General features: G+C 44.5%; 1 protein-coding gene across 1 annotated transcript in view; it reads right to left on the reverse strand.

Annotated features, from left to right (window-relative positions):
* Window positions 1-22,402, reverse strand: part of LOC124020085 (protein Wnt-4a-like) — a 31,343-nt gene extending 8,941 nt beyond the window's left edge. Inside the window, exon 1 of the mRNA XM_046335497.1 lies at window positions 21,675-22,402. Coding sequence (XP_046191453.1) covers window positions 21,675-21,751 — 77 coding nt within the window. The 5' untranslated portion in view covers window positions 21,752-22,402. The remainder of the gene's footprint in view (window positions 1-21,674) is intronic.
* Window positions 22,403-24,212: the final 1,810 nt, after the last annotated feature.

Raw genomic sequence — 24,212 nt, forward strand, 5'->3', positions numbered from 1 at the left:
TTGTTGCAGGAGGAGGGCATAAAGAAGAGCTGTTTGTTGCAGGAGGAGGGCATAAAGAAGAGCTGGTTGTTGCAGGGGGAAGGTATAAAGAAGAGCTGGTTGTTGCAGGAGGAAGGTATAAAGAAGAGCTGGTTGTTGCAGGAGGAGGGCATAAAGAAAAGCTGGTTGTTGCAGGAGGAGGGCATAAAGAAGAGCTGTTTGTTGCAGGAGGAGGGCATAAAGAAGAGCTGGTTGTTGCAGGAGGAGGGCATAAAGAAGAGCTGTTTGTTGCAGGAGGAGGGCATAAAGAAGAGCTGGTTGTTTCAGGATGGGGGCATAAAGAAGAGCTGGTTGTTGCAGGGGGAAGGTATAAAGAAGAGCTGTTTGTTGCAGGAGGAGGGCATAAAGAAGAGCTGGTTGTTGCAGGGGGAAGGTATAAAGAAGAGCTGGTTGTTGCAGGGGGAGGGTATAAAGAAGAGCTGGTTGTTGCAGGGGGAGGGTATAAAGAAGAGCTGGTTGTTGCATGGGGAGGGTATAAAGAAGAGCTGGTTGTTGCAGGAGGAGGGCATAAAAAAGAGCTGGTTGTTGCATGAGGAAGGCATAAAGAAGAGCTGGTTGTTGCAGGAGGAGGGCATAAAGAAAAGCTGGTTGTTGCAGGAGGAGGGCATAAAGAAGAGCTGTTTGTTGCAGGAGGAGGGCATAAAGAAGAGCTGTTTGTTGCAGGAGGAGGGCATAAAGAAGAGCTGTTTGTTGCAGGAGGAGGGCATAAAGAAGAGCTGGTTGTTTCAGGATGGGGGCATAAAGAAGAGCTGGTTGTTGCAGGAGGAAGGTATAAAGAAGAGCTGGTTGTTGCAGGGGGAGGGTATAAAGAAGAGCTGGTTGTTGCAGGGGGAGGGTATAAAGAAGAGCTGGTTGTTGCATGGGGAGGGTATAAAGAAGAGCTGGTTGTTGCAGGAGGAGGGCATAAAGAAGAACTGGTTGTTGCAGGAGGATGGTATAAAGAAGAGCTGGCTGCTGCAGGAGGAAGGGCATAAAGAAGAGCTGGTTGTTGCAGGGGGGGTATAAAGAAGTGCTGGCTGCTGCAGGAGGGGGGCATAAAGAAGAGCTGGTTGTTGCAGGGGGAGAGCATACAGAAGAGCTGGTTGTTGTTGCAGGAGGAGGGTATAAAGAAGAGTTGGTTGTTGCAGGAGGAGGGCATAAAGAAGAACTGGTTGTTGCAGGGGGAGGGTATAAAGAAGAGCTGGTTGTTGCAGGAGGAGGGCATAAAGAAGAACTGGTTGTTGCAGGAGGATTTTATAAAGAAGGGCTTGTTGTTGCAGAGGGAAGGTATAAAGAAGAGCTGGTTGTTGCAGGGGGAGGGTATAAAGAAGTGCTGGCTGCTGCAGGAGGGGGGCATAAAGAAGTGCTGGTTGTTGCAGGGGGAGGGAGAGCATACAGAAGAGCTGGTTGTTGTTGCAGGAGGAGGGCATAAAGAAGAGCTGGTTGTTGCAAGGGGAGAGCATAAATAAGAGCTGGTTGTTGCAGGAGGAGGGCATAAAGAAGAACTGGTTGTTGCAGGGGGAGGGTATAAAGAAGAGCTGGTTGTTGCAGGAGGAGGGCATAAAGAAGAACTGGTTGTTGCAGGGGGAGGGTATAAAGAAGTGCTGGCTGCTGCAGGAGGAAAGTATAAAGAAGTGCTGGCTGCTGCAGGAGGGGGGCATAAAGAAGAGCTGGTTGTTGCAGGAGGAGGGCATAAAGAAGTGCTGGCTGTTGCTGCAGGATGAGGGTATAAAGAAGGGCTGGTTGATGCAGGAGGGGGGCATAAAGAAGAGCTGGTTGTTGCAGGGGAGGGTATAAAGAAGAGCTTGTTGTTGCAGGGGGAAGGTATAAAGAAGAGCTGGTTGTTGCAGGGGGAAGGTATAAAGAAGAGCTGGTTGTTGCAGGAGGAAGGCATAAAGAAGAGCTGGTTGTTGCAGGAGGAAGGCATAAAGAAGAGCTGGTTGTTGCAGGGGGAAGGCATAAAGAAGAGCTGGTTGTTGCAGGGGAGGGCATAAAGAAGAGCTGGTTGTTGCAGGGGAGGGTATAAAGAAGAGCTGGTTGTTGTTGCAGGGGGAAGGTATAAAGAAGAGCTGGTTGTTGCAGGAGGAAGGTATAAAGAAGAGCTTGTTGTTGCAGGGGAGGGTATAAAGAAGAGCTGGTTGTTGTTGCAGGGGAGGGTATAAAGAAGGGCTGGTTGTTGTTGCAGGGGGAAGGTATAAAGAAGAGCTGGTTGATGCAGGAGGGGGCATAAAGAAGAGCTGGTTGTTGCAGGGGAGGGTATAAAGAAGAGCTTGTTGTTGCAGGGGGATGGTATAAAGAAGAGCTGGTTGTTGCAGGGGGAAGGTATAAAGAAGAGCTTGTTGTTGCAGGGGGATGGTATAAAGAAGAGCTGGTTGTTGCAGGGGGAAGGTATAAAGAAGAGCTTGTTGTTGCAGGAGGAAGGTATAAAGAAGAGCTTGTTGTTGCAGGGGGAAGGTATAAAGAAGAGCTGGTTGTTGCAGGGGGAAGGCATAGAGAAGAGCTGGTTGTTGCAGGGGGAAGGTATAAAGAAGAGCTGGTTGTTGCAGGAGGAAGGCATAAAGAAGAGCTGGTTGTTGCAGGGGGAAGGTATAAAGAAGAGCTGGTTGTTGCAGGGGGAAGGTATAAAGAAGAGCTGGTTGTTGCAGGGGGAAGGTATAAAGAAGAGCTGGTTCTTCTTTAGGAGGTTATAAATAATATGGAAAAGGAAGAGGAAGAGGGAGACAAGGTGGATGAGGAGATTATTAGAGGGAGGAAAGTAGAAGGAGGAGGGATGGAAAAGAGGAAGGAATCGAGGGAGAGGAGATAGTTGGATAGATGCAGAGGAGATGGGCTGAGCTGCGGAGAGGAGATAAGGAAGATGAAAAAAAAGAGAGGTGAGAGGAGGTGGGGGAATGAGGAGTGAAACAGAGGAGGAGAGAGAGGAAATAGGAAGTTCTTCCAGTCAGAACATAAACTGTCTCAGCCTAGTAGTCGGGTCAAACCAACAAACAACAGCAACACTCACTCAGACTGACCCTACAAGTGAACTCTAACCTTAACACATGAACCCCGGCCTTCACTCTCAGCTGCTGACAGTCCGACTTAAGCTAAACCCAGAACCCATTATAACTCCTATTAAGCAGGGTAATTGTGTACAGTGGGGTCCGGAATTATTGACACCCTTGATAAAGATGAGCAAAAATGACTGAATGACTGTATAAAATAAATCATTCAAATGCTGAGGTATTTATTTATAAAACAAATTGGAGAATTATTGTATTTTCTACTACTACAATTGCTCAGATAATTATATTTTGTTTAAACACTAATACTTTTTTTCATCAAATTATTGATGTTTCTTTCCAATACCTTTTAATATCTAATCCTGTGATGATAACAACACTGAGACATTTCTAAAATGTTTTACGAATTGGGGAACACATTGGGAGGGATCTTAGACCATTCCTCCCTACAGAATCCTTGATATATTTAGTGGGTTTCAAGTCTGGAGACTGAGACGGTCATTGCAAAATGTTGATTTTGTGGCCAATGAACCATTTCTTTGTGGATTTTGACATGTGTTTGGGTTATTGTCTTGTGGCCAAGTTTCAGTCACCTGGCACAGTCATGTACTGACCAGAGGACAAGTGTCTTTACTAACATTTTCAACCTCTCCGTGACCCAGTCTGAATTACCTGCACGTTTCAAGCAAACCAGCATAGTCCCTGTCTAAATGGTTACCGCCCAGTAGCACTTATATCTCAAGCAATGAAGTGCTTTTGAAAGACTGGTAATGGCTGACATCAACACCATCATCACAGAAACCCTGGATCAACCCAAATTTGCATATCGCCCCAACAGATCCACAGATGATGCAATCTCTATTGCACTCCACACTGGCCTTTCCCTCCTGGACAAAAGGAACACCTACGTGAGGATGCTGTTCATTGACTCCTGCTCAGCATTCAACACCATAGCGCCCTCCAAGCTCACCACTAAGCTAAGAACCCTGGAACTGAACACCTCCCTCAGCAACTGGATCCTGGACTTGAAGGGCCCCTCAGGGGTGCATGCTCAGTCGTGCGTGGCCGCACACGACTCCATCACCATCAGTAAGTTTGCCGACGACACGATGGTGGTAGGCCTGAACACCAACGATGATGAAACAGCCTATAGGGAGAAGGTCAGAGACCTGGCAGTGTGGTGCCAGGACGGCAACCTTGCCTTCAACGTCAACAAAACGAAGGAGCGGATCGTGGACTACAGGAAACGGAGGGCCGAACATTCATGGTCAAACACACCAAGACAGTCGAGAAGAGGGCACGAGCACGCCTCTTCCCCCTCAGCGGGCTGAAAAGATTTGGCATGGGCCCTCAGATCCTAAAAAGGTTCTACAGCTGCACCATTGAGAGCATCTTGACTGGCTGCATCACTGCTTGGTACTGTACGGCAACTGCTCGTCACCCGACCGCAAGGTGCTACAGAGGGTGGTGCGTACGGCCCAGTACATCAATGGGGTGGAACTCCCTGCTATCCAGGACCTCTATACCAGGAGGTGTCAGAGGAAGCCCTAAAAATGGTCAAGGACTCCAGCCACTCAAGTCATAGACCGTTCTCTCTGCTATCGCAACTACCTCAACTATAGCCTCGTTATTGTTATTTTATTGTTTTACTATTTCCTTTATCATTCAGCAAATATTTTTCTTACATTTTAAAGTGGCAATACAGTGCCTTTGGAAAGCATTCAGACCACTTGACTTTTTCCACATGCTATTACGTTACAGCCTCATTAAAAAATGTATTAAATTGAAAGGGTAAACAGTATTTTATTTACATAAGTATTCAGACTCTTTGCGTTGAAACTCAATATTGAGCTCAGGTGTATCATCCTGTTTCCATTGATCTTCCTTGAGGTGTTTCTACAACTTGATTGGAGTCCTCCTGTGCTAAATTCAATTGATTGGTCATGATTTGGAAATACACACGTGTCTATACAAAGTTCCACAGTTGACAGTGCATGTCAGAGCAAAAACCAAGCCATGAGGTCGAAGGAATTGTTCGTAGAGCTCCGAAACAGGATTGTGTCGAGGCACAGATCTGGGAAAGGGTACCAAAACATTTCTGCAGCATTGAAAGTCCCCAAGAACACAGTGGCCTCCATTATTCTTAAATGGAAGAAGTTTGCAACCACCAAGGCTCTTCCTAGAGCTGGCTGCCCGGCCAAACTGAGCAATCAGGGGACAAGGGCCTTGGTCAGGGAGGTGACCAAGAACCCAATAGTCACTCTGACCGAGCTTAAGAGTTCCTCTGTGGAGATGGGAGCAACTTCCAGAAGGACAACCATCTCTGCAGCACTCCAACAATCAGGCCCTTATGGTAGAGTGGCCAGATGGAAGCCACTACTTAGTAAAAGGCACATGACAGCCTGCTTGTAGTTTGCCAAAAGGCACCTAAAGACTCTCAGACCATGAGAAACAAGATTCTCTGGTCTAATGAAACCAAGATTGAACTCTTTGGCCTGAATGTGAAGCGTCACGTCTGGAGGAAACCTGACACCATCCCTACGGTGAAGCATGGTGGTGGCAGCATCATGCTGTGGGAATGTTTTCTAGCGACAGGGGCAGGGACACTAGTCAGGATTGAGGTAAAGATGAACGGAGCTAAATACAAAGAGATCCTTGATGAAAACCTGCTCCAGATCACTTAGGACCTCAGACTGGGTGAAGGTTTACCTTCCAACACAGCAATGACCCTAAGCACACAGCCAAGACAAGACAGAAGTGGCTTCGGGACAAGTCTCAATATCCTTGAGTGGCCCAGCCAGATCCTGGACTTGAACCTGATCGAACATCGCTAGAGAGACCTGAAAATAGCTGTGCAGCAACGCTCCCCAGCGAACCTGACAGAGCATGAGTGGATCTGCAGAGAAGAATGGGAGAAACTCTCCAAATACAGGTGTGCCAAGCTTGTAACGTCATACCCAAGACTCAATGCTTTAATTGCTGCCAAAGGTGCTTCAACAAAGCACTGAGTTAAGGGTGTGAATTTGCAAAAATGTCCAAAAAACTATTTTTGCTTTGTCATTATGGTGTCTTGTGTGTAGATTGATGATGATTTTTTGGTGATTTTTGATCAACTTTAGAATAATGCTATAACATAAGAAAATGTGGAAATAGTCAAGGAGTCTGAACACTTTCCAAAGGCACTGTATGTAACCTTTTGAGCGACACAACCAAATACTGTGAAATGTGAGTTATAGGTCTATTATTTTATTTGAAAGTCTAAGAAGCATTAGATCTGTTCTATCTGCGCTATTTTTATGCTTCCCGTTTTTAAGTTTTGTTAGATGGTACAGTGATTGTCTACACTATACTAGTTTATTTTGTCAAATAAACTGAATTTAGGCAAATTACTAGAGTTTTAACAACCGGGAAATGGTGGAGTGACTTCTGCATAGCGCAACTTTAACACTTTATTGTTGGGAATGGGTTCGTACGTAGGCATTCCCCGGTAAAATCTACACCTGTTGCATTCGGCACGTTTGATCAAAACATTTAGATTTAGATTTATTTGATTTGATTGTGGCTAATTTGTCCTGGTACTAGGTGAAGTTCATGATGTCGTTGACCTTAACAAGGGCCCCAGGACCAGAGGAAGCAAAATAGCGCCAACAACATCACATATCCACCACCATATTTTACAGTAGGTATGAGGTTATTTTCTGCGCATGCATTTCAATGCCAAACCCACCACTGGTGTATGTGGCCAAAGAGCCTTATTTTCATGTCATCCAACAAATGTAAACGCCTGGAGTTTTCTACACGCCATTCGCACTTCGATTGGAACTGGTGCTTTGGTCAGATGACATTCAAATAAAGCTCTTTGGCCTTGCACACCAGTGGTGGGTTTGGCATTGAAATGCATGCGCAGAAAATAACCTCATACCTACTTTAAAATATGGTGGTGGATCTTTGGGAATCATCCCAATGTGTTCTCCAATTCATAAAATATTTTAGAAAAAGGCTCAGTGCCTGTTAGCCTCGCAAGGTGGAGCATTCAATATAGCTCAGTATTTTGAATGATTTATCTTATATAGTCATTTTTGCTAATCTTTATCAAGCGTGTCAATCATTTTGGACCCCACTGTACATGCACAGAGACACTGGATTGGATCTAAAGGAAATGCTTTTGCAATATGACAGAGGGTGCCTGTACACCATTTAAATACATGCATAATGTGATGCCAGAACATAAGTTTAGTCTGTCCAGATATAACTTACTGGTCCGTTTGCAAAAACAAGCCCATCCTGTTTCAAACATCATCTGAAATATGGTCAACATACAGTGCATTCAGACAGTATTCATACCCCTTGACTTATTCCACATTTTGTTGTGTTGCAAAATGGATTAAATATGTATTTTTTCTCACCCATCCACAAACAATACCCCATAATGATGAAGTGAAAACATGTTTTAAAAATGTTTGCAAATTTATTGAAAATGAAATTCAGAAATATCTCATTTCCAAAAGTATTCACACCTCTGAGTCAATACTTTGTAGATGCACCTTTGGCAGCGATTACAGCGGTGAGTCTTTCTGCGCAAGTTTCTAAGAGTTTTCCACACCTGGAGTGCACAACATTTGCCAATTATTATTTTCAAAACTCTTCAAGCTCTGTCAAATTGGTTGTTGAACATTGCTAGACATCCATTTTTGGGTCTTGACAAAGATTTTCAAGTAGATTTAAGTAAAAACTGTAACTCAGCCACTCAGGAACATTCACTGTCTTCTTGGTTACCAACTCCAGTGTATATTTGGCCTTGTGTTTTAGGTTATTGTCCTGTTAAAAGGGGAATTAATCTCCCAGTGTCTGTTGGAAAGCAGACTGAACCAGCTTTTCCTCTATAATTTTTGACTATACTTAGCTCCATTCCGTTTCTTTTTAACCTGAAAAAATCCACAGTCCTTAATGATGACAAGCACACCCATAACATGGTGTAGCCACCACAGTGCTTGAAAATATGGAGAGTGGTAGTCAGCAATTTGTTGTAATGGATTTGTCCCAAGCATAACACTTTGTATTCTCTGGTCTCTCCTATCATTGCTATGCAGACGACACACAATTAATCTTCTCCTTTCCCCCTTCTGATGACCAGGTGGCGAATCGCATCTCTGCATGTCTGGCAGACATATCAGTGTGGATGACGGATCACCACCTCAAGCTGAACTTCGACAAGACGGAGCTGCTCTTCCTCCCGGGGAAGGACTGCCCGTTCCATGATCTCGCCATCACGGTTGACAACTCCATTGTGTCCTCCTCCCAGAGCGCTAAGAACCTTGGCGTGATCCTGGACAACACCCTGTCGTTCTCAACTAACATCAAGGCGGTGGCCCGTTCCTGTAGGTTCATGCTCTACAACATCCGCAGAGTACGACCCTGCCTCACACAGGAAGCGGCGCAGGTCCTAATCCAGGCACTTGTCATCTCCCGTCTGGATTACTGCAACTCGCTGTTGGCTGGGCTCGCTGCCTGTGCCATTAAACCCCTACAACTCATCCAGAACGCCGCAGCCCGTCTAGTGTTCAACCTTCCCAAGTTCTCTCACGTCACCCCGCTCCTCCGCTCTCTCCACTGGCTTCCAGTTGAAGCTCGCATCCGCTACAAGACCATGGTGCTTGCCTACGGAGCTGTGAGGGGAACGGCACCTCAGTACCTCCAGGCTCTGATCAGGCCCTACACCCAAATAAGGGCACTGCGTTCATCCACCTCTGGCCTGCTCGCCTCCCTACCACTGAGGAAGTACAGTTCCCGCTCAGCCCAGTCAAAACTGTTCGCTGCTCTGGCTCCCCAATGGTGGAACAAACTCCCTCACGACGCCAGGACAGCGGAGTCAATCACCACCTTCCGGAGACACCTGAAACCCCACCTCTTTAAGGAATACCTAGGATAGGATAAAGTAATCCTTCTCCCCCCCCCTTAAAATATGTAGATGCACTATTGTAAAGTGGCTGTTCCACTGGATGTCATAAGGTGAATGCACCAATTTGTAAGTCGCTCTGGATAAGAGCGTCTGCTAAATGACTTAAATGTAAATGTAATGTATTCAGGACAAAAAGTGAATTGCCATGCCACATTTTTGCAGTATTACTTTAGTGCCTTGTTGCAAACAGGATGCATGTTTTGGAATATTTTGTATTATGTACAGGCTTCCTTCTTTTCACTCAATTAGGTTAGTATTGTGGAGTTACTGCAATGTTGTTGTTGATCCACCCTCAGTTTTCATCTATCACAGCTATTAAACTCTGAGTTAAGAAGGAAGCCTGTATTTTTGTAGTGACTGGGTGTATTGATACACCATCCAAAGTGTAATTAATAACTTCCCCATACTCAAAGAGATATTCAATGTCTGCTTTTAATTTTGTTTTACCCATCTATCAAAAGGTGCCCTTTTTTGCGAAGGATTGGAAAACATCCCTGGTCTTTGTGGTTGAATCTGTGTTTGAAATTCACTGCTCGACTGAGGGACCTTACAGACAACTGTATGTGTGGGGCACAGAGATGAGGTAGTGAAGTTATTTATAAAAAGGGTTACATGGAGAAAATCGGACCTCTCTGAAATTAAAATGGATGGTCCTCCCTTCAGCAAAATAAATTTGACCTAAATTCTTCCTGAATGCTTAAAAAAGTGACCCTTCCCTATAACTAAAATAATAGACCAGAGCCTTAGATATGCAGTTTTCGAAATAGTTATTTGTCCTGTAAGCATTACATGTCAACATGGGAATTTTGATAGTGCACAGGGCTGTGGGCCAGAAGGTTGTGGGTTCGCAGACCACCATGGACAAGAGTAGGCTTGGCAAGATCGCTTTTATAGTAAAATCATTGCATGAATCTAGTATCATATTTGCAGGTCCGAGAAAAAATTGCCTGAATATTTTTTTTATACCACACAAATTACCGAAATTACAGACTAACAATGGACAGAGAGATAGGCCTGTGTTCATATTATCATATTTTTCCAATGGCAAGTCAGTGTGTCTTGTTTGCAATGAAACTGTCCCAAATAATTTAATTTGAGATGCCATTAGGAATCTGAGCATTTTCAAAAGTTAGGCCTACCTTTCCACTCCAGACAGAGTAGGCCTACCTTTCCACTCCAGACAGAGTAGGTCCTACCTTTCCACTCCAGACAGAGTAGGCCTACCTTTCCATTCCAGACAGAGTAGGCCTACCTTTCCACTCCAGACAGAGTAGGTCCTACCTTTCCACTCCAGACAGAGTAGGTCCTACCTTTCCACTCCAGACAGAGTAGGTCCTACCTTTCCACTCCAGACAGAGTAGGCCTACCTTTCCACTCCAGACAGAGTAGGTCCTACCTTTCCACTCCAAACAGAGTAGGCCTACCTTTCCACTCCAAACAGAGTAGGCCTACCTTTCCACTCCAGACAGAGTAGGCTTACCTTTCCACTCCAGACAGAGTAGGCTTACATTTCCACTCCAGACAGAGTAGGCTTACCTTTCCACTCCAGACAGAGTAGGCCTACCTTTCCACTCCAGACAGAGTAGGTCCTACCTTTCCACTCCAAACAGAGTAGGCCTACCTTTCCACTCCAAACAGAGTAGGCCTACCTTTCCACTCCAGACAGAGTAGGCTTACCTTTCCACTCCAGACAGAGTAGGCTTACCTTTCCACTCCAGACAGAGTAGGCTTACCTTTCCACTCCAGACAGAGTAGGTTTACCTTTCCACTCCAGACAGAGTAGTCTTACCTTTCCACTCCAGACAGAGTAGGTTTACCTTTCCACTCCAGACAGAGTAGTCGTACCTTTCCACTCCAGACAGAGTAGGTTTACCTTTCCACTCCAGACAGAGTAGGTTTACCTTTCCACTCCAGACAGAGTAGGTTTACCTTTCCACTCCAGACAGAGTAGTCTTACCTTTCCACTCCAGACAGAGTAGTCTTACCTTTCCACTCCAGACAGAGTAGGTTTACCTTTCCACTCCAGACAGAGTAGTCTTACCTTTCCACTCCAGACAGAGTAGGTTTACCTTTCCACTCCAGACAGAGTAGTCTTACCTTTCCACTCCAGACAGAGTAGATTTACCTTTCCACTCCAGACAGAGTAGTCTTACCTTTCCACTCCAGACAGAGTAGTCTTACCTTTCCACTCCAGACAGAGTAGGTTTACCTTTCCACTCCAGACAGAGTAGTCTTACCTTTCCACTCCAGAGTAGTCTTACCTTTCCACTCCAGACAGAGTAGGTCCTACCTTTCCACTCCAGACAGAGTAGGCCTACCATTCCACTCCAGACAGAGTAGGTCCTACCTTTCCACTCCAGACAGAGTAGGTCCTACCTTTCCACTCCAGACAGAGTAGGCCTACCTTTCCACTCCAGACAGAGTAGGTCCTACCTTTCCACTCCAAACAGAGTAGGCCTACCTTTCCACTCCAAACAGAGTAGGCCTACCTTTCCACTCCAGACAGAGTAGGCCTACCTTTCCACTCCAGACATAGTAGGCTTACCTTTCCACTCCAGACAGAGTAGGCTTACCTTTCCACTCCAGACAGAGTAGGCTTACCTTTCCACTCCAGACAGAGTAGGTTTACCTTTCCACTCCAGACAGAGTAGTCTTACCTTTCCACTCCAGACAGAGTAGGTTTACCTTTCCACTCCAGACAGAGTAGTCTTACCTTTCCACTCCAGACAGAGTAGGTTTACCTTTCCACTCCAGACAGAGTAGGTTTACCTTTCCACTCCAGACAGAGTAGGTTTACCTTTCCACTCCAGACAGAGTAGTCTTACCTTTCCACTCCAGACAGAGTAGTCTTACCTTTCCACTCCAGACAGAGTAGGTTTACCTTTCCACTCCAGACAGAGTAGGCCTACCTTTCCACTCCAGACAGAGTAGTCCTACCTTTCCACTCCAGACAGAGTAGGTCCTACCTTTCCACTCCAGACAGAGTAGGTCCTACATTTCCATTCCAGACAGAGTAGGCTTAGTTTTCCACTCCAGACAGAGTAGGCTTATCTTTCCACTCCAGAGTGGTCACGGACCAAAGCGCTGTTTTGGCCTAGACCACTTTATATAATCGGATCCGTTTTATTTTCATCAAAATCTTAAGCTAATATGGGGTAGGTCTGTGTTTTTTGCCATTTTCCTTCATTAAAGGTGGTATGGTATACCCTCTCATACCCCCTCAATTTGAGCCCTGGTTTTAAAGGAAAACTCCACCCATAAACTATCTTTTGGTGTTTGTTTCATTAGTCCATTGTTGACATAGTCCCAAAATGTTTTGCATGTTATCAATCAAGTTTTCAAGATATGTAACTTTCCAAAAACAGAAATTTGGCCCATATGATGCATTTGACATCATATGATGTTGTGTTTTGCATCATAAAATACGGGTCAGATTTCCTGAAAACGTAAATGCTGACATGTAGGCTATTTAAATAATGCATGGTGGGTGGAGGAATCTATGGACATAGCATCCTATAGCCTAATTTCCTCGGTCAAACAGGTAAGCCTACCTCTGACTTCTTGAATAGGAAGAAACCTTTGATTCTCCTCCTGATATGCCACTGTAGCTCTACACAGCACAGCCATTGGTTAAGCAGCACACAAAAACGGTTTGGATCAGTAAGAGCAGAGCAGGCCGAGGCTCCGGGTTTGAATATCAATTGCAGTGTGTAATGTAATCTAGTTGTATTTACACCATCCTAGCAGCTATCTTAGAAATATAACTTTTCTCTGTGCTTCTCTGAGCATGCACTTCGTAGCCTATCACCTATATATCTGTGATGCATGATATCACCTTTAGGCTCTGGATAAAACCGTTTGAGACCACACTAAGTAGAGTATAGGCGCAATTAATATTGAGCACCCAGCGGAGTATCAGAGATGAGGAATGGCATCAGGCACACATCGATATATAGCCTAATAAGTAACGAATACTAAAACAATGAGAAATATTGAAATTTAATCAATTACAAATTACACGACCCTCCCTTGGACTACATAAAATAATACTAAACCCTCCCCTTGATTGAAATTGGAAAAGCTCCTCCAGGTAACGATTCTGTACATTTTTATCCGTCCCTAATTATTGCATTATTTGACGTTTGTCCAAATTGGATTTTATCTTTGACAGAATCGTCGATTTATGACTTAGGAGTCATTTGTTCTATTCTATTCTTCTCCCTGGCAGGAACAGAACTCTATTCTAGTGCAGCATTGGATGCATGGTGAGATCCATGATCCTCTTACTGAAACCATACAGAGCGAGCAGTAGGGAGGCCACAGTCTATTGTTTAAGTCCCTATCTAAATTTGTGACGAATAACGCTCAAAATAGCTCTCATGCCTTTAACCACACACACCACGTTCCAAGCTGGCCCCTTATTGCAAAACTCTATGATGCAGACAAACACACACACACACACACACACACACACACACACACACACACACACACACACACACACACACACACACACACACACACACACACACACACACACACACACACACACACACACACACACACACACACACACACACACACACACACACACACACACACACACACACACACACACACACACAGAAAGAGAGACAAAGAAAGAACGCATGCTAAAGAGGATAAGAATGACTCTAATGACTAATGAGGGCTGGGGTTTGGTGGTCTAATGTGCAGCCAGGTCACCCATGATACAAGTCCGTATTCGACAATAATCCATGTCTGAGCACGTTGTGAGATGACATGGAAACTGGCCACTAGGGGCAACAGTGAGTGCTGTTAACTTCAAGTAGGTTTCGGTTCTGCTAGGGCATTGTGGATGGAAATGGCCGAGGGGCGTAAGCATCTGCCTCTGATTCCAAAGGTTACAAGTCCAAATCCAGTGATAGTTTTAATCTGATCACAAACCTTAACGCTTAACCTGTCGGGGGTCAATGCCTAACCTTAACAATTCGGGGGTCAATGCCTAACCTTAACAATTCGGGGGTCAATGCCTAACCATAACATTTTGGAGTTAATGCCTAAACTAATGCCTAAACTTAAAACACTTTTAAATTTGAAATTTGGAAGAACTTCAGAATTTGATGTTTGAGAAACATGGATCAACGTCTAACTTTGACATGAGACTATGAGAGCTAGTTTCTAATGTATGTGCATTATGCCTGTGCGTGTGTGTGTGTGTGTGTGTGTGTGTGTGTGTGTGTGTGTGTGTGTGTGTGTGTGTGTGTGTGTGTGTGTGTGTGTGTGTGTGTGTGTGTGTGTGTGTGTGTGTGTGTGTGTGTGTGTTTGCGATGGGGTCATGGGGTTAGGGTGAAATGTGCTCTAATGGAGACAGCAGCAGAGCAGGCACCAGATAACACAAAAATACTCACAAACACGCATATTGACACAAACACACACAGAGAGAGAGAGAGAGAGAGAGAGAGAGAGAGAGAGAGAGAGAGAGAGAGAGAGAGAGAGAGAGAGAGAGAGAGAGAGAGAGAGAGAGAGAGAGAGAGAGAGAGAGAGAGAGAGAGAGAGAGAGAGAGAGAGATGGAGAGAAAGAGAGAGAGAGAGAGAGAGACAATACAAGCCACCTCCCACCTGGTACGTTAATCCTCTGGCATCAACAGGTCAAGACCACTTAGTGTGTGTGTGTATGTGTTTCATCAGACATCCACCTTCTGCCACTTCCCTTTCTATTCTTTTCTCTCCTCATCTCGCTCACTAAGTTTCTCCTCTCTCTCTCACACTCTCCTTCTCCTCCCTCCTGTTTTTTAGTCAATGCAGTTGTGCTTTTCCTCTGGTATCTATGTTGGCCTGTGTTAGCCGTAGTGTATTAGTGTGAGCAGGAGGGGGTCTGGGGACAGGACGCTGACAGGAGAACATGAATGTGACAACCTGACTACAGCTTCATCACCACTTCATCACTGCTGGTATTTGTGTTTGCAGTGTGTGTGTGTGGTGTGTGTATGTGTGTGTTTGCAGTGTGTGTGTGTTTGCAGTGCAAGGCGCCACAGTGTAGCGCAACGCCAAGGTCCCTGCTTTCTCTGGTTACTCATCAGCTGCCATCTCTTTATCGCCTGCCTGACACACTGACCATGCCTATAGTCTATTTAATACACACACACCACTGCTGCTCCAAGCTTCGAACCCCTCGGCAGACATGCTAGAGCATCCTGTACAGTTTTATGATTTGACAGAGTGAATATTGGTGGTGCAAAGTCAAATATATATTGTTTTTATCATAACAGACGAAGCTCAATATTTATTTGTCTTTGAATGTATAAGTGCGTATCAATATATCAGCTTTAACAGACAACTGTATATTCTCATTTGTTTTTATGACAGCACATAATTTCAAGTACATTTGTAAAAATTAGCAGGTTCATGGTCCACATGGTTCAATAATCACTGACATTTTCAGACAAGATAGAACGGCCAAAAGGGGCGGTGTTGCAATCTACTGCAGAGATAGCCTGCAGAATTCTGTCCTACCATCCAGGTCTGTACCCAAACAATTTGAACTTCTACTCTTAATAATACAACTCTCTAAAAACAAGTCTCTCACCGTTGCCGCCTGCTATAGACCACCCTCTGCCCCCAGCTGTGCTCTGGACACCATATGTGAACTGATTACCCCCCATCTATCTTCAGAGCTCGTGCTGCTAGGCGACCTAAACTGGAACATGCTTAACACCCCAGCCATCCTACAATGTAAGCTTGATCACCATCTTAAATAAGTTTCTTAAATAAGCATGTCCCATTCAAGAAATTTAGAACCAGGAACAGATATAGCCTTTGGTTCTCTCCAGGTCTAACTGCCCTTAACCAACACAAAAACATCCTATGGCGTTCTGCAGTAGCATCGAACAGCCCCGTGATATGCAACTTTTCAGGGAAGCTAGAAACCAATTTACACAGGCAGTTAGAAAGCCAAGGCTATCTTTTTCAAGCAGAAATTTGCTTCCTGCAACACAAACTCTAAAAAGTTCTGGGACACTGTAAAGTCCATGGAGAATAAGAACACCTCCTCCCAGCTGCCCACTGCACTGAAGATAGGAAACACTGTCACCACCGATAAATCCACTATAATTGAGAATTTCAATAAGCATTTTTCTACGGCTGGCCATGCTTTCCACCTGGCTACCCCTACCCCGGTCAACAGCACTGCACCCCCCACAGCAACTCGTCCAAGCCTTCCCCATTTCTCCTTCTCCCAAATCCAGTCAGCTGATGTTCTGAAAGAGCTGCAAAATCTGGACCCCTACAAATCAGCCGGGCTAGACAATCTGGACCCTTTCTTTCTAAAATTATCTGCCGAAATGGTTGCCACCCCTATTACTAGCCTGTTCAACATCTCTTTCGTGTCGTCTGAGATTCCTAAAGATTGGAAAGCAGCTGCGGTCATCCCCCTCTTCAAAGGGGGGGATACTCTTGACCCAAACTGCTACAGACCTATATCTATCCTACCCTGCCTTTCTAAAGTCTTTGAAAGCAAAGTCAACAAACAGATTACCGACCATTTCGAATCCCACCATACCTTCTCCGCTATGCAATCTGGTTTCAGAGCTGGTCATGGGTGCACCTCAGCCACGAGCAAGGTCCTAACCAATATCTTAACCGCCATCGATAAGAAAAAATATTGTGCAGCCGTATTCATTGACCTGGCCAAGGCTTTCGACTCGGTCAATCACCACATCCTCATCGGCAGACTCGATAGCCTTGGTTTCTCAAATGATTGCCTCGCCTGGTTCACCAACTACTTCTCTGATAGAGTTCATTGTGTCAAATCGGAGGGCCTGTTGTCCTGGCCTCTGGCAGTCTCTATGGGGGTGCCACAGGGTTCAATTCTTGGACTGACTCTCTTCTCTGTATACATCAATGATGTCGCTCTTGCTGCTGGTGAGTCTCTGATCTACCTCTACGCAGACGACACCATTCTGTATACTTCTGGCCCTTCTTTGGACACTGTGTTAACAACCCTCCAGGCGAGCTTCAATGCCATACAACTCACCTTCCGTGGCCTCCAATTTCTCTTAAATACGAGTAAAACTAAATGCATGCTTTTCAACCGATCGCTGCCTGCACCTGCCCGCCTGTCCAACATCACTACTCTGGACGGTTCTGACTTAGAATATGTGGACAACTACCAATACCTACGTGTCTGGTTAGACTGTAAACTCTCCTTCGAGACTCACATCAAACATCTCTAATCCAAAGTTAAATCTAGAATTGTCTTCCTATTTCACAACAAAGCATCCTTTACTCATGCTGCCAAACATACCCTTGTAAAACAGACCATCCTACCGATCCTCGACTTTGGCGATGTCATTTACAAAATAGCCTCCAATACCCTACTCAATAAATTAGATGCAGTCTATCACAGTGCCATCCGTTTTGTCACCAAAGCCCCATATACTACCCACCACTGCGACCTGTACGCTCTCGTTGGCTGGCCCTCGCTTCATACTCGTCGCCAAACCCCCCTTAAAACCCCCTTATCCCCCTAAAGTCCCCCCTTATCTCAGCTCGCTGGTCACCATAGCAGCACCCACCTGTAGCACGCACTCCAGCAGGTATATCTCTCTGGGCACCCGAAAAAACAATTCTTCCTTTGGCCGCCTCTCCTTCCAGTTCTCTGCTGCCAATGACTGGAACTAACTACAAAAATCTCTGAAACTGGAAACACTTATCTCCCTCACTAGCTATAAGCACCAGCTGTCAGAGCAACTCACAGATTACTACACCTGTACATAGCCCATCTATAATTTAGTCCAAACAACTACCTCTCCCCCTACTGTATTTATTTATTTTGCTCCTCTGCACCCCATTATTTCTATCTCATTCTTCCACTGCAAATCTACCATTCCAGTGTTTTACTTGCTATATTGTATTTACTTCGCCACCATAGCCTTTTTTTGCCTTTACCTCCCTTATCTCACCTCATTTGCTCACATTGTATATAGACTTATTTTTCTACTGTATTATAGACTGTATGTTTGTTTTAGTCCATGTGTAACTCTGTGTTGTTGTATGTGTTGAACTGCTTTGCTTTATCTTGGCCAGGTCGCAATTGTAAATGAGAACTTGTTCTCAACTTGCCTACCTGGTTAAATAAAGGTGAAATAAATCATGTTTTTTTTAAACATTGGTCCTCAAAGGCTAATGCGCTTTACTCAGTTAATGTGTAGCTAGGCCTATTTCTTAAAAGTATGGGATCCTGTCAAGCAATTGTCTATGAAAACACTGTATGGGTGTTTAAAAAAAACAATCATAAACTGGTGGTTCAAGCACTGAATGCTGATTGGCTGACAGCCGTGGTATATCAGACCCTATACCACAGGTATTTCAAAACATGTATTTTTAGTGCTCTCATTAGATTGGTAACCAGTTTATAATAGCAATAAGGCACATCCAGGGTTTGTGGTATATGGCCAGTATTCCATGGCTAAGGGCTGTATCCTCGCATTATCCTCGCATTGCGTTGTGCATAAGAACAGCCTTTAGCAGTTGAATATAGGCCATATACCACACATCCTCCTGCCTTATTGCTTAATTATTAAACGGTCTTGACGTTTCAAATTCAATGAGAAATCTAAAACAAATAGGCCAGGATTATGATATTCTCCCCAGGGCCAATTCACGGGGGTTTATGTTGAGTAAATAAATTAAACTGAAGCAACAAACATGTAGGCCGAACCCCTGCATTCCCTTTGACAAACGCCACAATTGTGTCAATTAGGCTATATGATGACGCACCTATCCCCCCCCCCCCTTCAAGCCGCACGCAGGTGCAACAGGGAAATCGCTCGCGCCATATGATAGGAGAAAGAGAACGAGACGAGGGCGAAAAGGAGGCGTTGACCGACAAAAAATAATGAACAGTAGTAGTCTACTGCAGGCCCGTCAGCCCCGATTCTAGAGAGACATTAGGAGTATGACTCAGCGCTCAGTAGCCGATGAGTGGTTTAGAGAGGGAGATTGAAATTCACACGGGATATTAGGCAATAAGAAAACGAGTTAGGGTACAAACAAATAGTTCACTCAACAGTGTTCCCGTCGAACTGGGAATTGCATCATCGCTTATACAAAAATTATATCGCTCATTTGAAACATTCATGAGATTTGGCAGGCGTATTATAGCCTAAACAAATTGTATACTAAATTGTAATTAGCCCCCCATTTTTTTTCATGGTGCTATGTTGTTTTAAAGAACCAAAAAGGCAAAGGCATGCAATAAGGGTGTAGGCTACCTATCCAAAAATAGTGTTCATTAGATGTTCAATAGAATGACAATGTTAGAATAGCCTATATTGCAAATAATTGGCTGACACATGTCAACATAGCTAAACACAGAAACACTTTGATATACCTGGAAATCATGATGACATCAGACCATTAGGCATTTTGCCGTAGCACTACACAGCTGATTCCACAAATAAACTAATCGTCGAGTTTTGATCATTTGAATCAGCTGTGTAGTGTTAGGGCAAAAATCAAAACGTGCACCCCTTGGGGTCCCGAGGACCGAGTTTGGTAAACGCTGCATTAGACCATTCTATGATATATCGCCTGTAATTGACTAAAGGCCTTTTCGATTTCAGCAAAGAACAAGACGAATATGTAAAAGATCATTCAAATCACCATGAGAAAAATGCTCTGCGTTAGCAGACACAATTTGGAGATAAATAGGCCTATGCGGTGAGCCATAACAAGTTGAACATGTTTCAGAAAAAAAACTAAATTAAACTGGAAGTCTACTACAAAATTTGGTAACATAATCTAAATCGACCATTTTATCGAAAACATCTGTTTTTCGTTAAATAATGGCTAAATACGATGTTCTTATTCAACGAACCTGCATACCAGACATTATATTGATACGAATATAACTAATTGGAAAATAATGATTCCAGCATTATGCTCAATATAATCTATACGACCATATTCGATTCATTCATTAGATGTGACCAGTTTTGTGTGAATACAGATCCATAAAATTATATTCCCATCATATTGATGCCAAAATTAGACTATTACCTTCGAATTGAAAAACTCTAATAAAACATAGATTAATGAACATATACTTTCAAAATCTACTTGACCTATCAAATATTTGCAAAATAGGCTAGACCTATAAACTTGCTTTTTAAAAACATTTATCTTCAGTGAATTTTTACATGATCTGACTGACCTACAGAGAATTTTCCTCTGCAGTATTTGTTCTGAGCCCTGTTTCCCCTCTCCTTTACTTGTGCTGCTCCCAGCTGACAGGTCTCCTATACCGGTGCCGGGAGAATGGAGAGGGGGGTTGAGGCTGCTTGGTTCAGGGCTGAGGGGGAGAAGTGCACATGCTCCTGGTCGATCCCGCAGACAGAATAATCATATTTAGCAGACTAGCAGAGAGGGTTTTCACTGTGCGTGGAACATGTCTGCACACGCCCGCGTCCTGCTCTCTCACCACACCTTGAGTCCAAAAACACGAGCTGCCATCAAACCCTATAGCACAATTAATAATCAACTATCTATGTTTAACATAATAATACAGGTTCAATGTATGTATCATTTGATGACATTGTAATGCATGTGGCTACTAAATGCACTTATCAATGTATTAGCAATTTATCAATGCATAATGCAAGATTGAATGGTGGCTTATGCTATATAAACTCTAATAATCATAATCATTTGATAAGGCTATCCTCATGTCCACAGAGCCCATTTCTGTCAACATATACGATATTATATTCACCAGTTATACGATACAAACACTAATCATTGAAATAAAAATGCTAGTCACACTGTATTTATATTTAAAAAATAAGGACAGTAAAACCCAGAGCTGTTGCTTAGCTCTCTCTCTCTCTCTCTCTCTCTCTCTCTCTCTCTCTCTCTCTCTCTCTCTCTCTCTCTCTCTCTCTCTCTCTCTCTCTCTCTCTCTCTCCGTCTCCCTTGAGGTATGCAGACCCACCTAACCACCTCCCACCTCTGAGAGCAAGCACGCACTTGTGACCGAACAGCGAGGCTCGTGCAGCGGGGAGAAATGGGCAATAATGTGCAATGTGCTCATAGTGTAGTTAGTCTGGCCCTCGTCACTTACTCAGTGTAGGCTACCCTGCACATTGCAGGTCCCAGGGGACAACTGAGACTGACAACTGTTTTACCTTGACAAATAGCCTATAACGGAATTGGGCCTTGCACACTCAGATGCACTGACACTGGCAGCTTCATCGAGGTAACAGGCAAGGTGAGATATTATTCTTATTTGACTGACAGGTGCAGAAGACCAATTATAATATTATAATAAAATTGTTAGCCTATAGCCTAACAGTCGAGTGGATGAGTGGAGTGGTTGGGTTAACAACGACAGGGCATTGAGCTGTGACACTATGGACACACAGAGATCACAGAGACAGGGACAGGCAGAGATAGAGAAAGGGACAGCATCGTGATAATGACAGGAACAGGGGAAATGTGAGGTTTGGGATGGTTTGAAGAGAGATGGAGGAAGATATTTTGGGAAGAGTGGAAAGAGTAGTGAAAGTGCAGACTGGCCAGGTTTTGGGATGGGGTGTGGAGGCGAGGGAGAGGAGGTGGGCAGAGAGTGGAGGGAGGCAGAGAGGGGAAGATGCAGAGAGGTGAGAGAGGAGTTGGAGTCCGTAAACTTCACTTACAGCCAGTTACTGGCGTTGGCCGAGAGCAGCGCGAGGAAGAGCATCAGCAGGGACCGTAAAACATATTCCGCGGTCATCGCGAGTGCTACCAGGAGAGAAAAATCCCAAAGACAGTTTAAGTAATCCACAGAAAGTATGGCAGGGATCTCTGCCACGCGCTCCCAGGGGGAGGGACGAGAGCTGGCGGCGGTGGTCTAGTGAAGTACCGGAGATACGTGGGACCCCGTTAAATACAGTTAATCCATCATCACACATCCACAGAGATCAACCGGAGAGGCGTGAGACTCGCAGCTGTGTCACCCGGTCCGTTCGTCCCCTGCTCTCTCTCCACACAGAGAGGAAAAGATGGGAGGATAGGGAAAAGAGAGGATGCTAAAAATACACAGAAATGATTTTTTTCTGTGTCACGGCGCCAAACTCGGGAAGGCTGGGACTGAATTGGAACCTTCTTATTTCACGTGTTTACTCTCGTTCCTGTTTTCGCGTTAACACCACCGGGCGCGCAATGAGAGGGGCAGTAAAAACCTTAACGACTTCTTCTCGAGTTGGAGTTGTAATCCCTCAGGTGCTCTCGAGACGCTCCTCGATTGCGGTGTTATTGCTACTGTGGTCCATTCCAACTGATGGGCTTTGGTTCTCTTTACGTTGTCAGACACACATTCACGAAACACACTCTTCACACAATCTTTCACAGCCTGCCACTGTGCGTTTGCTTTGTGGATGGCACTGAGAGGGGAGAGAGGGTGAAAGCTGACTTTAGTGGAGGGGCGGCGCGAGGCTGAGGGGAGGTATGGGAGTGAGTTTGTAGATGAAGGCGGGTTCAGTGCGTTATGAAGGTATAGTGTATGTCTCTCCCTCTCTCTCTCTCTCTCTCTCTCTCTCTCTCTCTCTCTCTCTCTCTCTCTCTCTCTCTCTCTCTCTCTCTCTCTCTCTCTCTTTCTGTGTGTGTGTGTATTCTGCGCCGTTTTAGAGCTCTCCTGGGAGGATGCAATAGCGCAGCCATTCACCGCGCTCCACACACACACACACACACACACACACACACACACACACACACACACACACACACACACACACACACACACACACACACACACACACACACACACACACACACACACACACACACACACACACACACACACACACACACACACACACACACACACACACACACACACACACACACACACACTTCTTGGCAAAGTCTTGCTCAACCCTGTCCCATGCCAAATATTCTGTGGTCAGAAGGCTATTTAAAGCCTCACTGAAAATCACTGTATTTTAGACTGCCTTAATAATGGTGATAATGGTACAAATAGTAAGCCTGAAAGGTATAATATTATTATGACTACTACTACTACTAGGCCTACTGCTACTACTATTACTAATAATATTAACACAAATATGAATAATACAAATAGTAATACAAATAGTCTGGAGTGTCTTTGTGGGATATGTCAGTCAAGTCCCGACCAATTATCGCAGCAGAAATGTCCATGTAAAAAGCAGAATATTAATTTGCAGACATTAGTCTTAAAGGAAAATTCCACAAAAACCGTTTTTGTATTTGTTTCATTAGACCACTGCTGATACATTCCCCAAATGTTAACATGACAGCAATCAAGTTTTCAAGATACAGTGGCTTGCAAAAGTGAAAGAATTCACCCCCCTTGGCATTTTTCCTATTTTGTATTTTGTTGCTTTACAACCTGTAAAGAGGGGGGGGGGTATTATCATTCGATTTACACAAAATGCCACCACTTTGAAGATGCTAAATATTTTTTATTGTGAAGCAAACAAGAAATAAGACAAAAAAACTGAAAACTTGAGCATGCAAAACTGCTCCAGCTCCTTCAAGTTGGATGGGTTCCGCTGGTGTACAGCAATCTTCAAGTCATACCACAGATTCTCAATTGGATTGAGATCTGGGCTTTGACTAGGCCATTCCAAGACATTTAAATGTTTCCCCTTAAACCACTCGAGTGTTGCTTTAGCAGTATGCTTAGGATCATTGTCCTGCTGGACCTCCGTCCCTGTCTCAAATTGCTGGAAGACTGAAACAGGTTTCCCTCAAGAATTTCCCTGTATTTATTTTCATCCATCATTCCTTCAATTCTGACCAGTTTCCCAGTCCCTGATGAAAAACATCCCCACAGCATGATGCTGCCACCACCATGCTTCACTTTGGGGATGGTGTTCTCGGAGTGATGAGAGGTGTTGGGTTTGCACCAGACTTTTAGTCTCATCTGACCAGAGTAGCTTCTTCCATATGTTTCAGGAGTCTCCCACGTGTCTTTTGGCGAACACCAAACGTGTTTGCTTATTATTTTCTTTAAGCAATGGATATTTATTTGGTCACTCTTCCGCAAAGATCAGCTTTATGGAGTGTACAGCTTAAAGTGGTCATATGGACAGATACTCCAATCTCCTCTGTGGCGCTTTGCAGCTCCTTCAGGGTTATCTTTGGTCTCTTTGTTGCCTCTCTGATTAATGCCCTCCTTGCCTGGTCCGTGAGTTTTGGTGGGCAGTCCTCTC

This window comes from Oncorhynchus gorbuscha, linkage group LG03, assembly GCF_021184085.1.
Source record: "Oncorhynchus gorbuscha isolate QuinsamMale2020 ecotype Even-year linkage group LG03, OgorEven_v1.0, whole genome shotgun sequence".
Lineage (NCBI taxonomy): Eukaryota > Metazoa > Chordata > Actinopteri > Salmoniformes > Salmonidae > Oncorhynchus > Oncorhynchus gorbuscha.